The 19,075-nt window shown below is 42.7% G+C and overlaps 1 protein-coding gene across 6 annotated transcripts in view; it reads right to left on the bottom strand.

Annotated features, from left to right (window-relative positions):
• Positions 1-19,075, bottom strand: part of PTPN21 (protein tyrosine phosphatase non-receptor type 21) — a 69,699-nt gene that overhangs the window by 38,174 nt on the left and 12,450 nt on the right. For all 6 annotated transcript variants that reach the window (XM_060263047.1, XM_060263048.1, XM_060263049.1 and 3 more), the window contains exons 3-4: positions 2,108-2,277; positions 638-735 (exon numbers count right to left, since the gene is read on the bottom strand). In XM_060263047.1, coding sequence (XP_060119030.1) covers positions 638-735; positions 2,108-2,277 — 268 coding nt within the window. The remainder of the gene's footprint in view (positions 1-637; positions 736-2,107; positions 2,278-19,075) is intronic.

Here is a 19,075-nt window from a genome sequence, read left to right as displayed (position 1 = left end):
GTAACTAGAACCATAAAGTCACCATTACTCTAGGCAGAATCTTCAGAAGACAAACACACACACCATCATAATCAAGTCCTCTCATATTTCCAAACCTGGGTGAATGAACCGCAAGAAAGTCAGTCTAGTGCTCTAGCCAGAGGGGTGATTTTGGTACTAGAAACCCAGATTCAAAATACTGATAATCTATTAAGCCTCTAGGTAAGCCATGGGCAAGATCTCTCCCAGTACAGCTTACTGAGAGAATTGCTGGAATGCTAAAATGCTATGAGATTCCGAAGAAAGGACAGGATACGAATTCTGAGGCATTTTCAAAAATGGGAAATATTTACAGCAGGGTAGGGAACCAGAGGCTTATAGGTTTCTCTAGTCTGTCAAGGTTTCTTCTCCAGCTGAGGGGCTAGTAGACATAAAATAGGAGCAGCGGGCTGGAGGAAAAAAACCTTTGCAAGCCCCCAAACTTATTTAACCCCAGGTTCTTCCACAGAAAAAGCTGAAACGCTTCTTCAGAGGATGAAGACAGACATAGCCCATGGGCCTCTCACTGCCTAGTCCTGGAACACAAAGTGTGAATGCAAATTATACAGTTTTCCCAATCCTAAAATTAGGTGAACATGATTACAACGCAGAATCTTACCCTGAACAGCTAGGCCAGCCAGATGAATTGCTTGCTCAAATGTGCAAGGAATGTTTCCTTCCAAGATATCTTTCTTCAATTGCAGGTAATACTGGTATCTATGAGAAGAAAGGGGGAAAAAAAGAAATTGTGCTGGTTTTGCCTCTACTGTTGTTTCAGGATAACACAGACATTTTCCTGCAGCCTATGAATATATCACACCTATGCTCCCACCCTCATCAAACAAGATTCTAAACTTCTGAGAGATCCGTCTTTTTGTTTGTTAATCTGTAGATCAGGGGTGTCAAACATGCAGCCCAAGGGCCAGATCAGGCCCCCGAGCAACTGGCTGTCATCTGCTTCGTTCTCCCTCTCTCTTGCTTCCTTCTGCATCACAGCTTGCTTTGCCAGGCTTGCTCAATGACACAGGAGCTATGGAGCAAAGCCTCTGTTTTCTCTAATGGCTGAGGCTCCTCCCTTGGGGAAAAAAGGGGGGAGCCTGTTTTGTCAGGCTCTCTCAATCAGAATCACACAGCAGAACTACTAAGCCAATCCTCTCTTCCTTCTATTGGCCGAGGCTCCTCAGAGCAAGAGTTGTCAGTTATCAGAGACTATTAAATAAACAAAATATTGCAAGAGTGCTGATGTTTTAAGCATGTTTTCTCTTAAGTTTAAAAAAAATATCTTTAATTATGGTTGTCTATAAAGTTTATATCTCCGCTACCCTAGCATTACATTTTATGAAATACATGACACATCCCCACAAAGTCCCATTTATGTCAGATCTGGCCCTCATAACAAATGAGATCAACATCCTTGCAAGATTGCCATGTAAACTGATGATACTATGTAAGTTAATAACAGAAGGTGAAGCACCCACACCCACTAGAATATAGCAGTAGCCCCAATCCCAAATGCTGTTTCCACACACAAAGTTCTCAAAACATGCAGCAAACGGGCTTTTTTTTTTCTTTCCAAAATCCTTCTGCTGCCCCTCTCCTCAGGACTAGCAGAAGGTATTACTGATAAATTCCAACTTCCAATCAGCCTAACTGTATTATCTCTTGTTCTGGAGTCTCCCTGTTCCTTTGTCCTCAAGATCCTACTAATCCCTGCCCGCTTGTCCAACCTGTTTACTTTTTTGCTATCTCCATGGCCAGTTGAATCTTTCACAGTCTGCAATGGTTAACTGCCTAGACGTGTCCATTAGTTCAGGGGTACACTGTAAGATGAATTTTATTCTATCGCTGCAGCAATTTCAGATCTTTATGGAATATCTTGCTGGTTACAAAAGTGTTATTTAACTACATGTATTAATTCCAACCCAGGACACAGTGAATTCAGGGCATTAGAAAAAGAAGGAAAAAGTAATGCAAAGGCATAGTGACTTGGCTGTGTTGTTCCTCTCACAGCTCAAAGTAACATTAAAGCCCATTATGAAGTGTTTTGCTGGTGCTTTCAGAACATTACCATCGTCCTTCTGCTGCTTACCTGGTAATCTCCTGCTGCAGCTGAGAGACAGAAGGCACGTAAAACACCACACCAAAATATACGGTTGGCTCCAATGCATATTTGTCCAGTTGCTTTTTCAGAGGTTTATCCAGGTCTATCCATCGGCGCTGGTTTTGCTTGTTGTAATACCACAGGCTAAAGTAGGTGATCTGTAAGGCAAAGACAGAAAGGGTTAGAAATGGATGAGCATTCATTTGAACACATGCACACATAAAGCAGCCTTACACTGAATCAGACCCTTGGTCCGTCAAAGTTAGTACTGTCTGCTGAGATTGAAAGTGGCTTGTCAGGGTCTCAGGCAGAGGGCTTTCACATCACTCAGTGCCAGGTCCTTTTAAGTGAAGTTGCTGGGGATTGAATCTGGGACCTTCTGCATGCCAAGAAGATATCTACCAACAAGCCACAGCTCTTCCCTGCACAAAATTTATGAAGGAAGCATACACACAATATAACGGTATCCTAGTTCTCAGCTTCATGGAGAATTAAGGAAGCCAAATAATTTAAGAAATTAGTAGGCATTTCAGACTGAAAGCCTCAGTTATTTGTAAAGCAACATCAGTGTACATAGTACTTACACACAAACAGATCGGTGAGGACTCACAGGGAGAGGGAAATCTGGTTTCCCCTCATTTTCTCTCTTCTTGCCACTTCTGACTCCCCCCTCCCCCAAACACACCTAGCCTTTCTACTCATCACCTCCTCCTGTTAACAACCACCTCAACTGCCACCTAGCAGCCACATTTTCACACATCGTGGCTATGGTGTTTCCCAGACTCAGAATGTTACACATCTGTTACTTTTAACAGGTCTATCATTTTAAATAGACATCATAAGAATCTAGAGCAGTATTTCCCAAACTCTGGATAGTAGGGCTGCCAGATGTGGCAACTAGTGGGAGACCATGGATGGGGGAATGTGGGGCAGGGGGTGGCCATTAGCCAATGGCATGATATCACTTCAGCTAGGAATTTGCTGAAATTTTATGGTAAACCACAGAGATTTTGACAATTCCTAGAGAGGAATGACATCACTTCAGGTAGAAACCTGGATGTAACACTGGTCCTCTCAAAGAATTACCAAAACCTTTGTGGTTTTACTACAGCATTTCAGGCAATTCTTGGGGGTGGGGGTGGCAGCACTTCTAGGTATTCCCAGAAGCGACGTTGTTGGCCATTTTGAAAATTTGTCAACCCTACTGGCTAGTCAAAAAACTTTTCAGTTAAAACCAGGAACATGTTGTACTGGGACACACACACACACACACACAAAGTGCAAAACCAGGGGGGACCCCGTTTACTCACATCCTCTGTGCTTATGCTACATCCTGGGCATGCCATCTCACTGAAAGAAGATCTGCTAAGAGCAACCATTCATAAAGCACAGAAGTAATAGGAAGTCTCCTCTGAGGATGGATACCTGCATCAGGTATGACTGAACACTCTGGTGACATGTGATACAAACATGTAGCACCATTCCCTAATCCTAGCAGCAGCCAGAAGAAGAAGAAGATGACTGCAGATTTATACCCCGCCTTTCTCTCTGAATCAGAGACTCTAAGTGGCTTACAATCTCCTATATCTTCTCCCCCCACAACAGACACCCTGTGAGGTGGGTGCGGTTGAGAGGGTTCTCACAGAAGCTGCCCTTTCAAGGATGACTCCTGCGACGCTATGGCTAACCCAAGGCCATTCCAGCAGCTGCAAGTGGAGGAGTGGGGAATCAAACCCAGTTCTCCCAGATAAGAGTCCGCAAACTTAACCACTACACCAAACTGGCTCTCAGTTGGAAGGAGGCACAGGCAGAAAAGTCGATCACACTGAAATGCACTTGGCAGTGCCCTTTCTTGGTAGGTATTTAAGGCACACAATAACCTTTGCATATTATTTAAATTGACTTCTTGAGACACAAGACATTCTCTCAAGGCACAAAAGCATGCACTGGCATACAGTTTTAAGAATCACTGTACTAAGTCATGCTTCTGGATCTGATAATGCTTCTCAGGCTACCATGCCGTCTTCATTGTCTCAGGTACTAATGCATTTAGCTGGCTTGACTGCTATAGTAGCAAATGTGGACTTACACTAAGCTTGAGGATCTGTACAGAGTTTCAAACTGGTCATTAAGATACCTTGTTGTTTTAGCAACTGTTGCTGAACTGTCACTGGTCCAACATAAGCAATCAATCATCTCATTAAATCCACAGATTAATTCAAAAGGGAAACTGTTTTGCAACATAGACAAAACCTCTTGCAGCAAAATCTTATGGGTCATCTTAGCTACAGGGACACAAATGGCTCATGCAGCCAGAATTCAGTACTAAGGAGACTTGCAGTGGCAGAGGGGCCTTGCCAGCAATGAAATGGCATCACTGGTGATGCACTAGCATCACTTCAATGTGTCCAGAAGTGACATCAGTACATTGCCAGGTGGTGCTGGGGAAACTGGCATTTGGGCAAAACTCTATGTATAAACAATACAGTTTTGCCAAAAAAACAAAAAAAAAAGCCACAGCGTCCCTGGCATCACTCTGATGTGACTTCTGGACACACAGGGAGTTATATCAGTGAGCTGGGACACTGCTGTTATCCCCAGCAGGGAAGTGCCCACTGAGGATGGAGGTCTGGCAAGCCTGTTCCATACCCTTTTACTTTAAGAGACAGATCTAGAACTGTCTGTTCTCCCACCACTCCATGGGAAAACACCATTTTTATCCCTCCAGAGAAAAGCCCCCCCCTCCCAGTTATTCCAATGAAAAACACTGGAAATGTTGGGAAACACTGAAAAAATTGCTTTGAAATGTCTTTTCTCAGAAGAGTGAAATGCTTTCTTCTAAAACATGGTTTTAATTTATAATTCAAGATTATTTCTAAGAACTGTGTAGTACAAAGACAACTGTGAAGTACAACCAAAAGCATTAGACAAAGGTGCTGTAACGTCTGTGAATACTGCAGATACATACAACATATTGACAAGAATATGACATACTGGATTGAACCCAACTACTGATTAAACAGGAGGAGTATCCACTGACCACCATAAAAGGCTATGTTAGGGATCACGGGACCTACATGTGCAAGAGTCATATGATGAGAACTTGGTGAATGAAACAGCTATCTGGCTCCAATCCACTGTGAGTAACAATAACACACTACTGAAGTCAATGTTCAGTTAAATTCAGTAACCAAATCTGCTGGTAATGCTGTGGCAGCGTGAAACCATTCTGACCTGCAAGAAATAAATCTTCTTGTATTGGCTATAAAATTTAGGTTTTCTATTTCAACATTAATTGTTTCCCTGTGTTTTGGAAGGTAAAAGCTAAGGTATATGTGTAATTACAGGTGTACCAATTTGCAGCACTCTCTCTAGCACTGGGTCTATTTGAAATTTTGTTTGACCAAAATTTGACATTTGATAATGAAAAACATTATGTTCCTAAAGCACTAAAATAAGTTTAGGAGTCATAGCAAAATACTGAATATATTTTGATTTCTTCCAGAATTTCAATGTTTGCAGTCCCCACCGCCACATGGGAAACAAGTATTAATGGATTCAAAATGTGTAGAAAATTAAAATCTGGGTGGAATTTTTCCAAAATGGGAATTATAGCAAACAGTTTCACCTGTTTACAACTCTCTCTTCTTACACTTCCCACTTTTTGTAGCTTCCCCCGTCCCCCACGTGACTGAATTCAGATTCCAAAGTCTCTGAAAGGGGGACCAGACTTTTGCCTTTTTTGAATTACTTGACATCCAATAATCCTATAGCACAGGTATACCAGTACAATGCAAGCTGTCCCTCCCCAGTCAGGATACACAAACGTGAACACTGATACTATCTCTGCACTTTTGAAAGCACAGGACAATCACATCTATCCTCATGGCATTAACACTGAAACAAACACCAAACTCCAAAGCTAGTAAATCCCACCATTTCAGACACTGACGGAGCTCCTGATGACAGTAGGCTAAAATACATCTCTCATTCCGCACACAGCTCCTTTTAGCCCCGAGCATGTATATTTATTAACTCCTAAATCTCCTAATGACATTTGAACAGCCTAGAATATTGATGGTGAGTGGACTAAAAAGAGAATCACTTTTTCATTATGGTTAGAACAATCTTCAATCAGCAGCACACAAAGTTACCCAACCCTACAGAAATGACATGACATAATTCTTGAAATATGTTAAGCTTCCGAGATTAACACTGTTGTAAGGTTTATTTATTTTAGCAACTTACTCATCATTCAACCAGCAGGCAGTAAATCAACCTCAGACAGAAAGGGCTGTAGATTTTCTACACAATTTCGTTCTGGCTAATTGCTCTCTTTGTTATGTGGACAAAATCATGAGACCTATATAAAAAGGCAAGGCTTTTGTACACTTACAGATAGGGTTGCCAGCTCTAGGCTGGGAAATTCCTGGAGATTTGGGAATGGAGTCTGGGAGAGGTTGGGGTTTGGGGAGTGGAGTGGCCTCAGAGGATTACAACGCCATAGAGTCCACCCTGAAAGTAACCATTTTCTCCAGGGGATACACCTGTGTAGTCAGGAGATCAGCTGAAATTCCAGGAGATCTCCAGGCCCCACTTGGAATCCAACTTAGAGAATATGTAAAATCCAATTTACAGAATATGTAAAAGACAGAAAGAGGAAAACAAAAGACACCACTTGCCCTTAAACTAATATATGGAATAAAAAAAACCCAATATGCATAAACTGAACAGTAAATTCAATCTCTGGCATCTCTAGCTCTAACAAACAAGCAGTAGACGATGTGAAAGACTATTACTTGAGACCCTGTAGAGCAGCAGCCAGCCTGAGTAGACAAAACTGACTTTGATGGGCCAATGGACTGATTCAGTATAAGGCAGCTTCATGTGTGTTCATTATATATTTCATTTATGCTCTACTTTTCTCACTGAGATTCCAGGTGGATCACACAATCAAGACACATGGTATTGCATGCAATACTGTGGTGTATGCAAGCCAACACTGAAAAAATACCAAATCCATTAACAGTGTACAGGAATTCCCCACTGACACTAATATTTCTAACTCAGGGCTTTAATCAGGCCCATGGGGCTCTTCCCCCCCCCCTCCTCCCCCTCCTGTCCTAGCCCTTTGAAGCTCTGAGATTGACAAAGTTCTCTGCTCTTTCTACCTTGTCTTTGCTGGCTGCAGCAGGAAGCAAAGCTGCAAAGAAAACATGGAATGGATTTTCCATTAAGGTCTCTGTGCCCAGACAGATAGGGCCCAAAGACTTTAATGGAAAATTCATTCCACATTTTCCTTATAACTTTGTCTGTGCTGCAATGTGTTTCAATAGAGTGGAGATCAGTTTTACTTTCAGCATTCCTATAGCCAGCTGAAGCTCATAATTCCAGAGTTGTGTCCTTGCAAATAAAGGGTTGATGCTTTGAGCCAGCTTGTCTCTGCTTAATGGAGCTGACCTAGTGAGTACTCTAACCTGGGAACCCACAGCCAAAGGGAGATATTACACTGAAGAGCCATTGCCAATCTGAGTAGACCTGGGGGCAGGGGGAGACACTTGCAATGCCCAACTATTTCATGTTTTCCAAAGCCCAGAGCATTTTATATTTTTGGCTTATATTTTTAGTTTCTGCTGTAATCTTTGTGCTTTTTCTTGATGTTTTATTTTTAAAATTACATTGCCAAATCCCACTGTTCCCCAACCTTTCGATTTTAAACAAAACATTTCAAGACTTTTAATCATGCTTGTTATTTTAAGTAAAATAAAATATGTTTAACTGTGTTTCTCTGTATCCACTACCTGGCATTACAGTTTATGACATGCATGGCTCGGCTTCACAAAGTCCCATTTGTGTCAGATCCGGCCTTCCTAACAAATGAGTTTGACACCCCTGTTCTAACTGATATCACCCAACAACCGCCAAAAAGCAGAGGATTTAGGGCCACTCATGGTCTACTGGAATACAGGTGCAATGCAAATATATTTTAAACCAAGAATATTTCATGTGATGGGAGAAAGTAAGGAGATCATCAAGGTTTTGTTCTTTAGCTGGTCCATGCCCTCCACCTCTATTCTTCTTCCTCTGAACTTCTATGACAGCTCAGCAGCACAGCCAATAGCTATGGAAAGGATTCACAGACTGACAAGCTAAACATTTCCTAGCAGCAACTGGTATCAGTGTTAAATATCCTCATGTGATATGGAGGTACAGCATTACAGCAATGATGGTACATCATTTCATGCAGCCATTTTCAACCACAGCCAACTGGCAGGCAAAGCTATTTTCAGATAAGCTTCAGGGGATTAGCATCATGCAACAGCCAACAGTCAGTTTTTAGTCTCTTACACTAAATAAAGATGGACTCATTGACGAAGATGTCAAAGCTATTACGACACTTCCACATGGCTCAGAAACCTGAAATTTGGGTACATGCATAGAACCAAGACAATCCAACTGTGAGAAACCTCCACATCTTCCTCTTGAAATTGGGAACATAAAGTGTTCCCCTCCCCAAAGAAAACCTCCACTAATTATATTTTCACAATATGAAGCCAGATGAAACTTTACTGTAGATTATTTTAATAGTAACCCCCAATTTCAGCTGTTGGGATTGACTGACTGGAAAACTGATTGAGATACATCCCCTGCCAATGCACCAGTGCTGAACTCTGAGTCTAAATTCCATCTCGAAAGTCTACAGTTATGCTGCAACTGCCCTATAGAGCTGACTCCTGAACATGAAGCAGTTAATCTACCCCAAATCTAAATGGTGGGATGCGGGGACAGTGTACTTTATCTTCCTCTTCTCATGCTACATGAAACATTTGTAGGGGGAATTGGAGACAGATCTGCATTGACCAAGTGTAGTCCCACATCTCAGTTTGAAGGACATATTAAGCTGTTAGGCTCTTTGCCCCTTTGGGAGTTAGGACCAAAGGAAGTGTTATTCCTTTGATCCTTATTAATCCTCCCCAAGGATTCTTCACTTGAAAGTGTGAGCATCAGCTATAATGCTGTTTCTCTCTCCAGGATGCTTAGGAGCTCAGTCTGGCCAATTCTATATCCTTCCTCCCTGATTCTCCCTTTTCCTTTCTATTTAATGCCCAACCATCCTCAACATTCTGTTCCTTCCTTCCTCCTGAAGGTCAAGGGGCAAGTTCAGTCCTTAACAGGAAACAGGAGTAATCTTTAATTACAAATTAATATACAGAAACCCCAGACTTTATGAGTTGCCTTGTTTTGCTGTCTGACTGATAGGTATCGAACTATCAACCTCATTATGAGAAGAGGGGACAATAAAACCAATCACCAAATTCCATCCCGTTGTCACGCTCTAGTATGACCATGAAATGAAACACTGTACAGGACTGTGTGGATCAAAGCATGGATACAGAGATGCATGCGTCTTGGTTCTCACCAAAACCTACTGAGATCTTGAGAATGAACAGGCTGAAATCTAGGACACAGATGGTGGGATTATCACTGATTTTAGATAAGGTATCAGTTGTGTTCCCCTTCAATCGTCTAGAGGTCTTTTTTCCCCTATACCGTGGCAAACTAAGAGCTGTGCAAAACATCAGCTGGCTGGTTGATCAACTGGTTTGGAGAAAGGTTTTCATATAATTAAAGATGGTACCCACCATTAGGCTTTGCTTGGTTTGGGCCTGGATTCTTATAAATTAGTGCCAGCTTATAACTATCTGCCATCTGACATTTCCCTCGCTTCCCATTTCAGCACAACAAGTAGCTGGTGTGTTATTGAGTATGGCACCTACTCGGTGGGAATTCAGCAGGTTTTAGCACCCTCATAACTTATACCATTTCCTTTATGTTTCTAAAAACCAAAGCTGCCCAGGAGAAAAAGAAACTTATTTTTAAGTGTGAACTTTTGCCTTTTGTTTTTAGGTTTCTCTAAACTTGCATAGCATGCAAAGAGGAGTGCTCCATCCACAAAGTTAAGAAGGGAAAATGCTACCTCTTTAAACATAGAGGAGACTTAAGGAATAAGTTGCAAACCACAGGATGTTTAGGGTAGACGTTAATGCAAGCCAAGAATATTAGAGCAGATATGGCTCAAGGTCTTCTTCAAGGGAAGCACTGATTAATAAACACAAGTTCCCCATCTTACGGAGCATATGTGGCTCTTCTACATGATGGATCACACCAATGGTCCATTCAAACACTCCTTTAATTCCGACATAGGCACGTTTCCCATTCTGATTTCCTGAGCAAGTTCAGACTTCCACATCTGTTACTCGGTAGCAACTCGTAGTCATCCCGACCTGCTGCAGGTTGATTTCACCGCAATTTGACCCCAGAGAAAGTCCAGTCCTTCCTGCTTGGTGCAGCATACAATCGGGTTATTTCTGTCTGAACAGCTCATCTGCGACCATTTCTAGCACCATTATTAACACACGAATTCATGCGTACGCATGACCACATAATCGTTTAGCAGAGCTTTGCATTTTCCCTGTCAATACAGGCTACATGGGAGCAGAATCTTTCTTTTTTAGAGGAACTGGAATATAATATCCCCATTATGTGGGATTTCCATGTGTCAAAGTCCCACTTCTCCCTGAAAGTAGTTCTCTACTGATCGGCAGTTTGAATGCGTCTGGCTAGGCTTCTCTCCCCACTGCCCTCGCGAGGATCCCTTCCCACAACAGCTGTTTTTCAACTGCACAAAATGCATTGCAACTACCTCAAGCTTTTTTTTCCCCAAACACACGCACTGAAATTGTCATTCTCCAGGAAATGCTCTGACTTCCCCACACACTCTCTTCCAAAAGTTTAACTGCTTACTTCAGCTCACCCTGTAATAAAAGAACATCATCCGGATTCGACTCTTTCTCTTTTTAAAAAGGTTTTGAAAAGGGCTGCTTTTCTTTCTTGGAAAGTGATCTGACATCAACAATGACACTAATAATGGGAGGGGGGAAGGGTTGCAGGAGGCGTGGAAAGCAAGATAGCCCCCCCCACCCGGGGTCTGAACCTAAGTCCTTTTCCCTCGCCATCCATCTACAAATTGAGTTCTAGAGCAACCATTATCGACAAAGAGATTGCAACCCCCCTCCTCCCCCCTGCAGGAGGTGTGTGTATGTGTGTGCGTGTGTTGGGAGGGGGGGGGAGAAAAAGGGAATTCGGGATGCTGCTTTCAGCTGAGGGTGCAACGTGCAATGCAACTAATGGTTCCTAGGGAAAGAGGCAATCGGGATCTCTTCTTCCCCCCCCCCTCCAAATATGTGCGCGTGTTTGCTTCTCTCTCCGCTCCAGGTTTTGCTGGAACTTGTTATTTCAAGCACAATGAAGAAGCAATACAGGTCTGCAATGTCTGATCATTCAAATACAGGACCAGTGCGGGACTGCTCTCTTTCGGGAGTGGTCATCTGATCAGAAATGTGCCGATACAAAATTGGGCAGTTCAAATTGGAGCATGATGCATCTGCTTTTAGTGTAACATTCTGTTTCTCATGGCAGCAAAGTTAGTGCCTCCAAAAAGTGCACAAGTAGGGCATGAAGCTCTTCACCACTGCTGCCACCTTCAAACAGTACTCAGAAGTACAGGGAGTGGGCCATGGCTTGAAGTAGAACACCCAGTTCGCATTCAGAAGGTCCCAGGTATAATTCCTGGTATCTCCAGTTAGGTAGATAAAGGAGAATGTGATATGGTATCATCCTGAGACCCTGCAGAACTGCTGTACTGTTTCACCCAAAGGGTGATTAATATGTGGAATTCACTGCCACAGGAGGAGGTGGTGGCTACAAGCATAGTCAGCTTCAAGAGGAGACTGGATAAAAATATGGAGCAGAGGTCAGTCAGTGGCTATTAGCCACAGCATATTGTTGGAACTATCTGGGGCAATGATGCTCTGTATTCTTGGTGCTTGGGGGGGGGGGGGGGGCAAAGTGGAAGGGCTTCTAGCCTCACTTGAAAACCTCCAGATGGCACTTGGAGGCATTTTTTGGACTCTGTGTGACACAGAGTGTTGGACTGGATGGGCCATTGGCCTGATCCAACATGGCTTCTCTTATGTTCTTATGACCAGGGGTGGCCAAACTGTGGCTCAGGAGCCGCATGTGGCTCTTTCACACATTTGTGTGACTCTCGAAGTCCTCACCAACCTCGTCAGCTGACTTGGAGAAGGCATTTATCTCTTTAAATTGCTTCTTCAAGCTAAGGCAGCTGGTAGCTTGGAGAATGCATTTAGAGAAAGTTGCTTTCTTTCCACTTCTCCCTCCCTCCCAATCTGTTTTCTTTACGTCCTTCTTGTCTTGCAGCTCTCAAGCATTTGATGTTTTTGTCTTGTGGCTCTCAAACATCTGATGTTTATTCTATCTGGCTCTTAAATTAAGTAGGTTTGGCCACCCTTTGTCAGACCAACAGAACACTTCATCTATTCAGGCACACTATCTCTAAATACAATTCCATTTAGCCACTGACAGATCCATGAAATATTGAGTTATCTTTTAAAGTAATCAAAGCGTTAGAAGATATGGGTTTAAGCAAGAGACTAGACAAGTTATCTTACAGTGAAATTTGAAATACACTAGTGAATCTTTGTGAACCAAACAGCGCGGTAATTGTACAGGGTTTTACCTAATTGCATATAAGAGCACAGTGTAAAATCCTCGTAGCTATTGTTCTAGCAATATTAAAGTACTTGCATCCACATGCTGGGTAATATGCTAAAAGACTAAACTGTGTGGGGCAGAGAAGATTTAACTCTTCCCTTGTAGCTGTACCAGATCACATCTTAAAACAGTTTTGGAAAATGCCTTTGCAGTGAAACTTGCAGATCAAGGAAGGAGGAAAAAACCCTTCAAGTAGGGCCCCAAGTCAAACTAATCCACACTGCAGAGGAATCAGCAAGCTCCAAAGCAACACAATTAATCACATCTTTACAGGTTTTCATATCATTAAGATGGTTTCTACCTGAAGGGCTGTGCTTAGTCTGTACTCATGCAAATAAGAACCCACTTTGATATATGTCAACAGGCTCTAATCCAGCAAGACAATGGGTCTCAGAAACTGGGTACACATGAAACTGCCTTCTAGTGATTCAGTACTATATCCTCTGGCAATAGCTCTCCAGGAGTCTTTCACATCACCTCCAGCTTGGCCCTTTTAACTAAAGATGAATGGACTGAACCTGGGATATGGTGCAAAGCAGATGATCTACTGCTGGATTTAGGATGGCGGCATAAGGGAGAAAGGGTCTCTCCTCCCCCACCCCACCCCCGGCACCATTTTCCTGGGTGGAAACAGCTCTAGGGTTATTATTGCCCTGATATTGGGCTGCACCTCATGTCTAGTTTGGTCCAAAAGTATGACCTTTTCAGTGGTGGTGCCACCATCGGAATACCTGCTTTGAAATGCCTACTTTGCTTTCCTTTAGGTGCCAGTCCATAACTTTTTTTCTTTATCCAAGAAATTAAGTGGTCCACCTTTTTTAGTTGGTTTATAGTCTGCTCTGAACCTAAGGACTATATTATTAACGTTTCAGACTGTTCTATGTTGGGGTTTGTAGAATCTTTCGGGCTCAAGTGCTGTGTTCTACTGGAGAAAGTTTTTCTTCCAGACGTTTCGTTCTCAGCTGCGGAGAACATCCTCAGTGGCGTTGCAGCCGGAGCAGGCGCTCTGACCTGTGCATTGAGTGGGGCCAGGGCTGCTGGAGAGCTGCTATTTCTAGGCTGGAGGGGGTGTGGTGAAAGGGCAATTGGGCAATGCACAGCAGCCAAGAAGGTCAGAGCGCCTGCTCCGGCTGCAACGCCACTGAGGATGTTCTCCGCAGCTGAGAACGAAACGTCTGGAAGAAAAACTTTCTCCAGTAGAACACGGCACTTGAGCCCGAAAGATTCTACAAACCCTAATGATGTTACCAGCCGTGAAAACCTGAAATCTTTGTTCTATGTTGCTTTTACGACCTGACATGTTTTTAACCAACTGGTTTTATTAGCTTGACTTTTGCTATTTGACTTAGCATAAACATTTTCTAAATAACAGTTCAATATGTCATTGATGAAGAGAGACGGATAAACTAGAATACTTTGTGTAAAAAAATCTGCTTTCTAAGACTCAACATCAAACTAAAAATATCTTTAGTTGAGAGTCAAAACTATACAAGGTCTGCATTCCCAATGGGTTTGTTCTTTACGATTCGGATCAGAACTACAGAGGGATTTAACCTTTTCCTGCTAATTACATTTCCCAACTTGGAACAGCTTCATGGGGGCAACCATTCAGGCCCTTGCTGTGTTGCCAGTGCCTGCCCCAGATTATAATCTGTAGGTGGTCCAAGAAGCCTGGCTGTACAAAATAATCATGAATAAAACACACCATGACACATCAGAGAACTCAACTCCATAAAATATTATGTTTTTTTATTTGTAACACTCTCCACACATTCAGAATAATAGATTATTAGATTAGAAAATTAAAAACTCCATTTTGCATATCGTTTTTGCAGCCTGACTAGTCTTGGTTTTCTTTATCCATACATTTTTTAAAAAATCCATTAAGATTTATACTGCACTCTCAAATTAAGGAAAGGCAGTGAAATACAAATGTTCAATGCAAACTACAACCTTAGGAAGACTTGCCACTTAACATGCCCACATTCTTCTCATCCAACATATTAATACAGACACGCTGCTAAGATCCAAAAATATTTTATTAGTGAGTACAGTAAAATCAGCACTGAATATGTTTCTGTCTTAGATAATAGAAGTGGGCGACCAGCAAGGATTTACAGGGGGTATCTCATTTTTCCCTCCCTCACTATTTCCTCTTTCCCTTCCCTGAAAGCCTCAATAACCTTTCCCTTTTTCTTGCTTCTTTCTGCCCTTCCTAACCACCAGTCAATTTACCTTTATCTGCCTCCACCTTCAGCTTTTCCTCCTTCCCTCCCTCTGGCATCCAGGAAAACTCATCCAATTGAGCAGTGCTGGCTGCCAGGCCCAGATGCATAGTGCCAGCCAGCAGGCACAAGCTCAATTGTTTTGTGGGGTATCCACAAAAACCTGTGAGGGCCACACTACTGTCCGCTTCATCCCCCTCCCTACATTATTCCCTATTTCCCTAGTCACAGCAACCCTAATATTTCCTCCACTTTCCTTGCCTGCTTCACTTCTTCCTACCTATCCACCAACCTACTTTTTATCCCCCCCCCCCCATATTATGCTATATTTATTGTTTGTTACTTCTGCTATACCCCACCTTCTTCCACAATGGGGACCCAAAGCAGCTGCTTACATCATTCCACATCATTTTATCTTCACAACAGCCATGCAGGAGAAGTTAGGTTGAGAGTGTGTGACCGGACCAAGGTCCCCCCCCATGAGCTTCCACACAGCAGGCCAAGAATTTGAACCTGGGTCTCCAAGATCCTAGTCTAAAACTGGTTTTTGTGGCACAGCAACTGCTGAACAGTAGCAAGAAGCTGAGCACGGGCAAGTGACTGAGATCACATGGTAGCAAATTGCTCAGTGATTGCTGCAGGGCCTGGCTCTTAAGTCCTCCCTCAAGGGTCAAAACAAGCTTGGATAGGGTCTTGCCATAATCCCCTGCCTTTTACTGACAGAAACCAAGACCTAAATGCCACAAAGTGGTTGTGATGACTTAGCAACAGAAAAGAGAGCATTTGTTTCTTACAGGCATTGCTTCTATTATTGGAGGGGGGAAGGGTTTAAACCACGTGTGTGTGTGTGTGTGTGTGTGTGTGTGTAAGATTTCAGATTTTTTTGCAAACCTGAGTCTTTTGTAGAAAGATCTGTCAGGTTTATTCAATGCACCAATTTCACATTTAAATATCCACAGATGGGGCCACATCAAGCATTATGCATACAAATAAAAATCTCCATGTATCTCAATGGTTTAATATCCCACACCACATTAACAGTGCCATTCTTAATAGAGTACATTCACCTAAACTTACTGAAATCAGTGAGCTTAGAAAGGTGTATATCTGTTTAGGATTGCACTGTTTGTGTCAGACTTAAACACAAACATTTCTTTTTTGCCATCAAGTCACAGTAGACTTATGGCGACCCTACAGGGTTTTCCAAGTCAACGGATGTGCAGAGGTGATTTGCCATTGCCTGCCTCTGCATAGCAACCCTAGACTTCCTTGGTGGTCTCCCATCCAAGTACCAACCAGGGCTGACCCTGTTTAGCTTCCAAGAACTTACACAAGTATTAATTCCTTACTATTGCACAATCATCCATTGGATGGAGACTGCTGGGCTTTGTTTTGTTGCCCCTGCCTTTCTAAAAATGTTATCCTTTGTTCTGTAACCCTTCATAATCCTCTGTGACCCTTCATAACCCTCTGTAACCTCTCATTCCAAGACTTAACTACACCCAGTACTTTTGGTTCTGAATATATTTGTCATAACCATATGACATGATGACCCTCTTCTGAATGGTCTGGATATCAGTTAAAAATTGTTATTGGTTTCTCCATTGTTCTTTGTTCTTCAGGCCTTCAAGTCACTGCAATGAATTATGCCATCTCCTTAAGGCAACAATCCACAAACAGGTCTAGCCAGAGTAATTGAATTTAAGCCAATTTTAAGCTCATTGAAATCCCCAGTGCAACAGGCTGCAGTCCAAGCATCTTAGATAGACTGCAGGTCACAGCCTAGATCATAAAACCTCAGAGCAGCTCTGACTTTACCTACTTATTTATGCAGCAGAGACATATTTGTAGAATGCTTTCTTAATTAGCACCAGCTAACTGGGTGAGCAAGACATTTCTCTCAGACACCAGACTTATAGTCGGTCTCTAGATTCCTTCATTGGAGTTGGGGCATTTTAGAAGGAACCTCCCATCTCTGCCTCCAGGTAAATAGCTGACAAAAACAATCTCCTCTTCATCTCCTTCACAAAATAAATGACAAATCTTCAGGCAGCCATAGATTTGAAAACAAGAGGAAGATGGTAGAGGCAAAAGATATACCTGTAGATCAGGGGTCCCCAGCATGGTATCTGTGGATGCCTTGGTGGCCACCAATACTTTTTCTTATGCCTGCCAAGTGTTTTTGGAAATGGGGAAGAGTCAAGTGAAGCTTTTGCCCAGCAAGGCTTCCAATTGGTCACTGGAGGTTTGATTGGTGGTAGAGATTTTTTAAAAGATTGCTTTAGCAGCAGCCACCACCACAGCACAAGCATTTTCACTGTGTTACTGAATGTAAGCTGTAGCATCCATTTTGTGGTTGCACTCACCACACTGTGTCAGAATTTCAAAGGTGCCTGCAAGTTCAAAAGGGCTGGGGACCTCTGAGGTAGACAGAGGCAGCTAACATACTGGAGCAGAGGAATATTAGGTATTGTGTGAAATATTGTAGAGTATTGTGTGCAGTTCTGGAGGCCTCACTTCAAAAAGGATGTGGAGTGGGTGCAGAGGAGAGCAATGAGGATGATCAGGAACCTGGAGACCAAGCCCTATGAGGAAAGGCTGAGGGTGAGGGCCTTGGGAAAAGTCAGTCTGGAGAAGAGGAGGCTGAGGGGAGACATGATTGCTCTCTAAGTATTTGAAGTGCTGTCACTTAGAGGAGGGCAGGAAGCTGTGCTGTTGGCAGCACAGGATAGGAGTCACAATAATGGGTTTAAATTAGGGGCAGGAAGGTATTAGCTGGATATTAGGAAAAACTTTTTTACAGTAAGAGTTGTTCAACAGTGGAATTCCTAGCTACCTAGGGATGTTGTGAGCTCCCCCAACACTGGCAGTGCTGAAGAAACAGCTGAAGCTGTTTAAGCAGCAGCTGAAGAAACACTTGTCAGAGATGCTCTGTCTAGGCTGATCCTGCATTGAGCAGCGAGTTGGACTAGATGGCCTGCATGACCCCTTCCAACTCTGTGATTCTGTGAATGATCCATCTAGCCCCATTTCCTGTTCTACACTGTGCTCAAAAAGATGCCCTCAGAAGGTCTCCAAGCAGGACACAGAGGTCAAAACTTTGCTTCATTGTAGACATCCCTCTCAATGCTATTTTGATGGTTACTGCTTTTAAACATGGAATTTCCATGTAGTCATTATGGCTAATGACCAATGATGAGCGAGCCTATCCCCCATAATCCCCTTTTAAAGCCAGCAAACTAGCACCCTCTACAACAAACTATAGCAGTAAATTCCTCGTTAATTATGCTTTGAATGAAGAACTTCATTTTTCTTCCTGAATCTATTGCCCATCGGCTTCAACAAATGCTCATGAATTCTAGTACTATGAGAGGAGGGGGGGGGGGGGGAATAACTCAGCTCACTTTCTCCACATCATGCCTAATTTCTCTACCATGTCACCCCCTTCCAAGTTGCCTTTTTTTCTAAACTAAAAAACTCCAAGCTATATATCCTTTTCCTCACAGAGAAACTCCTTAGCCCCTTCTTCTCATTCCCTGATCATTTGAGTTGCCCTTTTCAGGCACTACAAGATCCTCTTTGAGAACTGTTAACTGTATTACTTTCCTTTAATGGTTGACTCATTTGACCTAAGGTCTCAAGTCAGGCCACAATATATTGTTGTTCCAAATGCAGCCTCAGCACACACCTTTACAAGGGTATTCCAACATCAGCCATTTTGTTTTCAATCCTTTTTTCCTAATAGTCCCTAACATAGAAATGGCCTTTTGCCCCACAGCTTCACATTGAAGTACAGTTTCACTGAGCTATAAGAACATAACAGAAGCCATGTTGGATCAGGCCAATGGCCCATCCAGTCCAGCATTCTGTGTCACACAGTGGCCAAAGAAATTATATGCCTTCTTCCAGCACAATTTTAACAGAAAGGAAGAAGGCATTTTCATCCACCAATCTTGGTACCCAGCTCTGCAAAACACCCTACAGACTATAAATTGCAGAAAGTCACAGAACAACCAGTACATTCCACAGAACAATCAGCACAGTCAACAACCATCTTCCTTATCTTCAAACCCCTTCCAACCCTCCCAGCAATTAA

The sequence above is a fragment of the Heteronotia binoei genome, chromosome 21 (genome assembly GCF_032191835.1).
Source record: "Heteronotia binoei isolate CCM8104 ecotype False Entrance Well chromosome 21, APGP_CSIRO_Hbin_v1, whole genome shotgun sequence".
Taxonomy (NCBI): domain Eukaryota; kingdom Metazoa; phylum Chordata; class Lepidosauria; order Squamata; family Gekkonidae; genus Heteronotia; species Heteronotia binoei.
The sequence above is the reverse complement of the archived record's forward strand: the minus strand, read 5'-3'. Positions and strand labels throughout refer to the sequence as shown.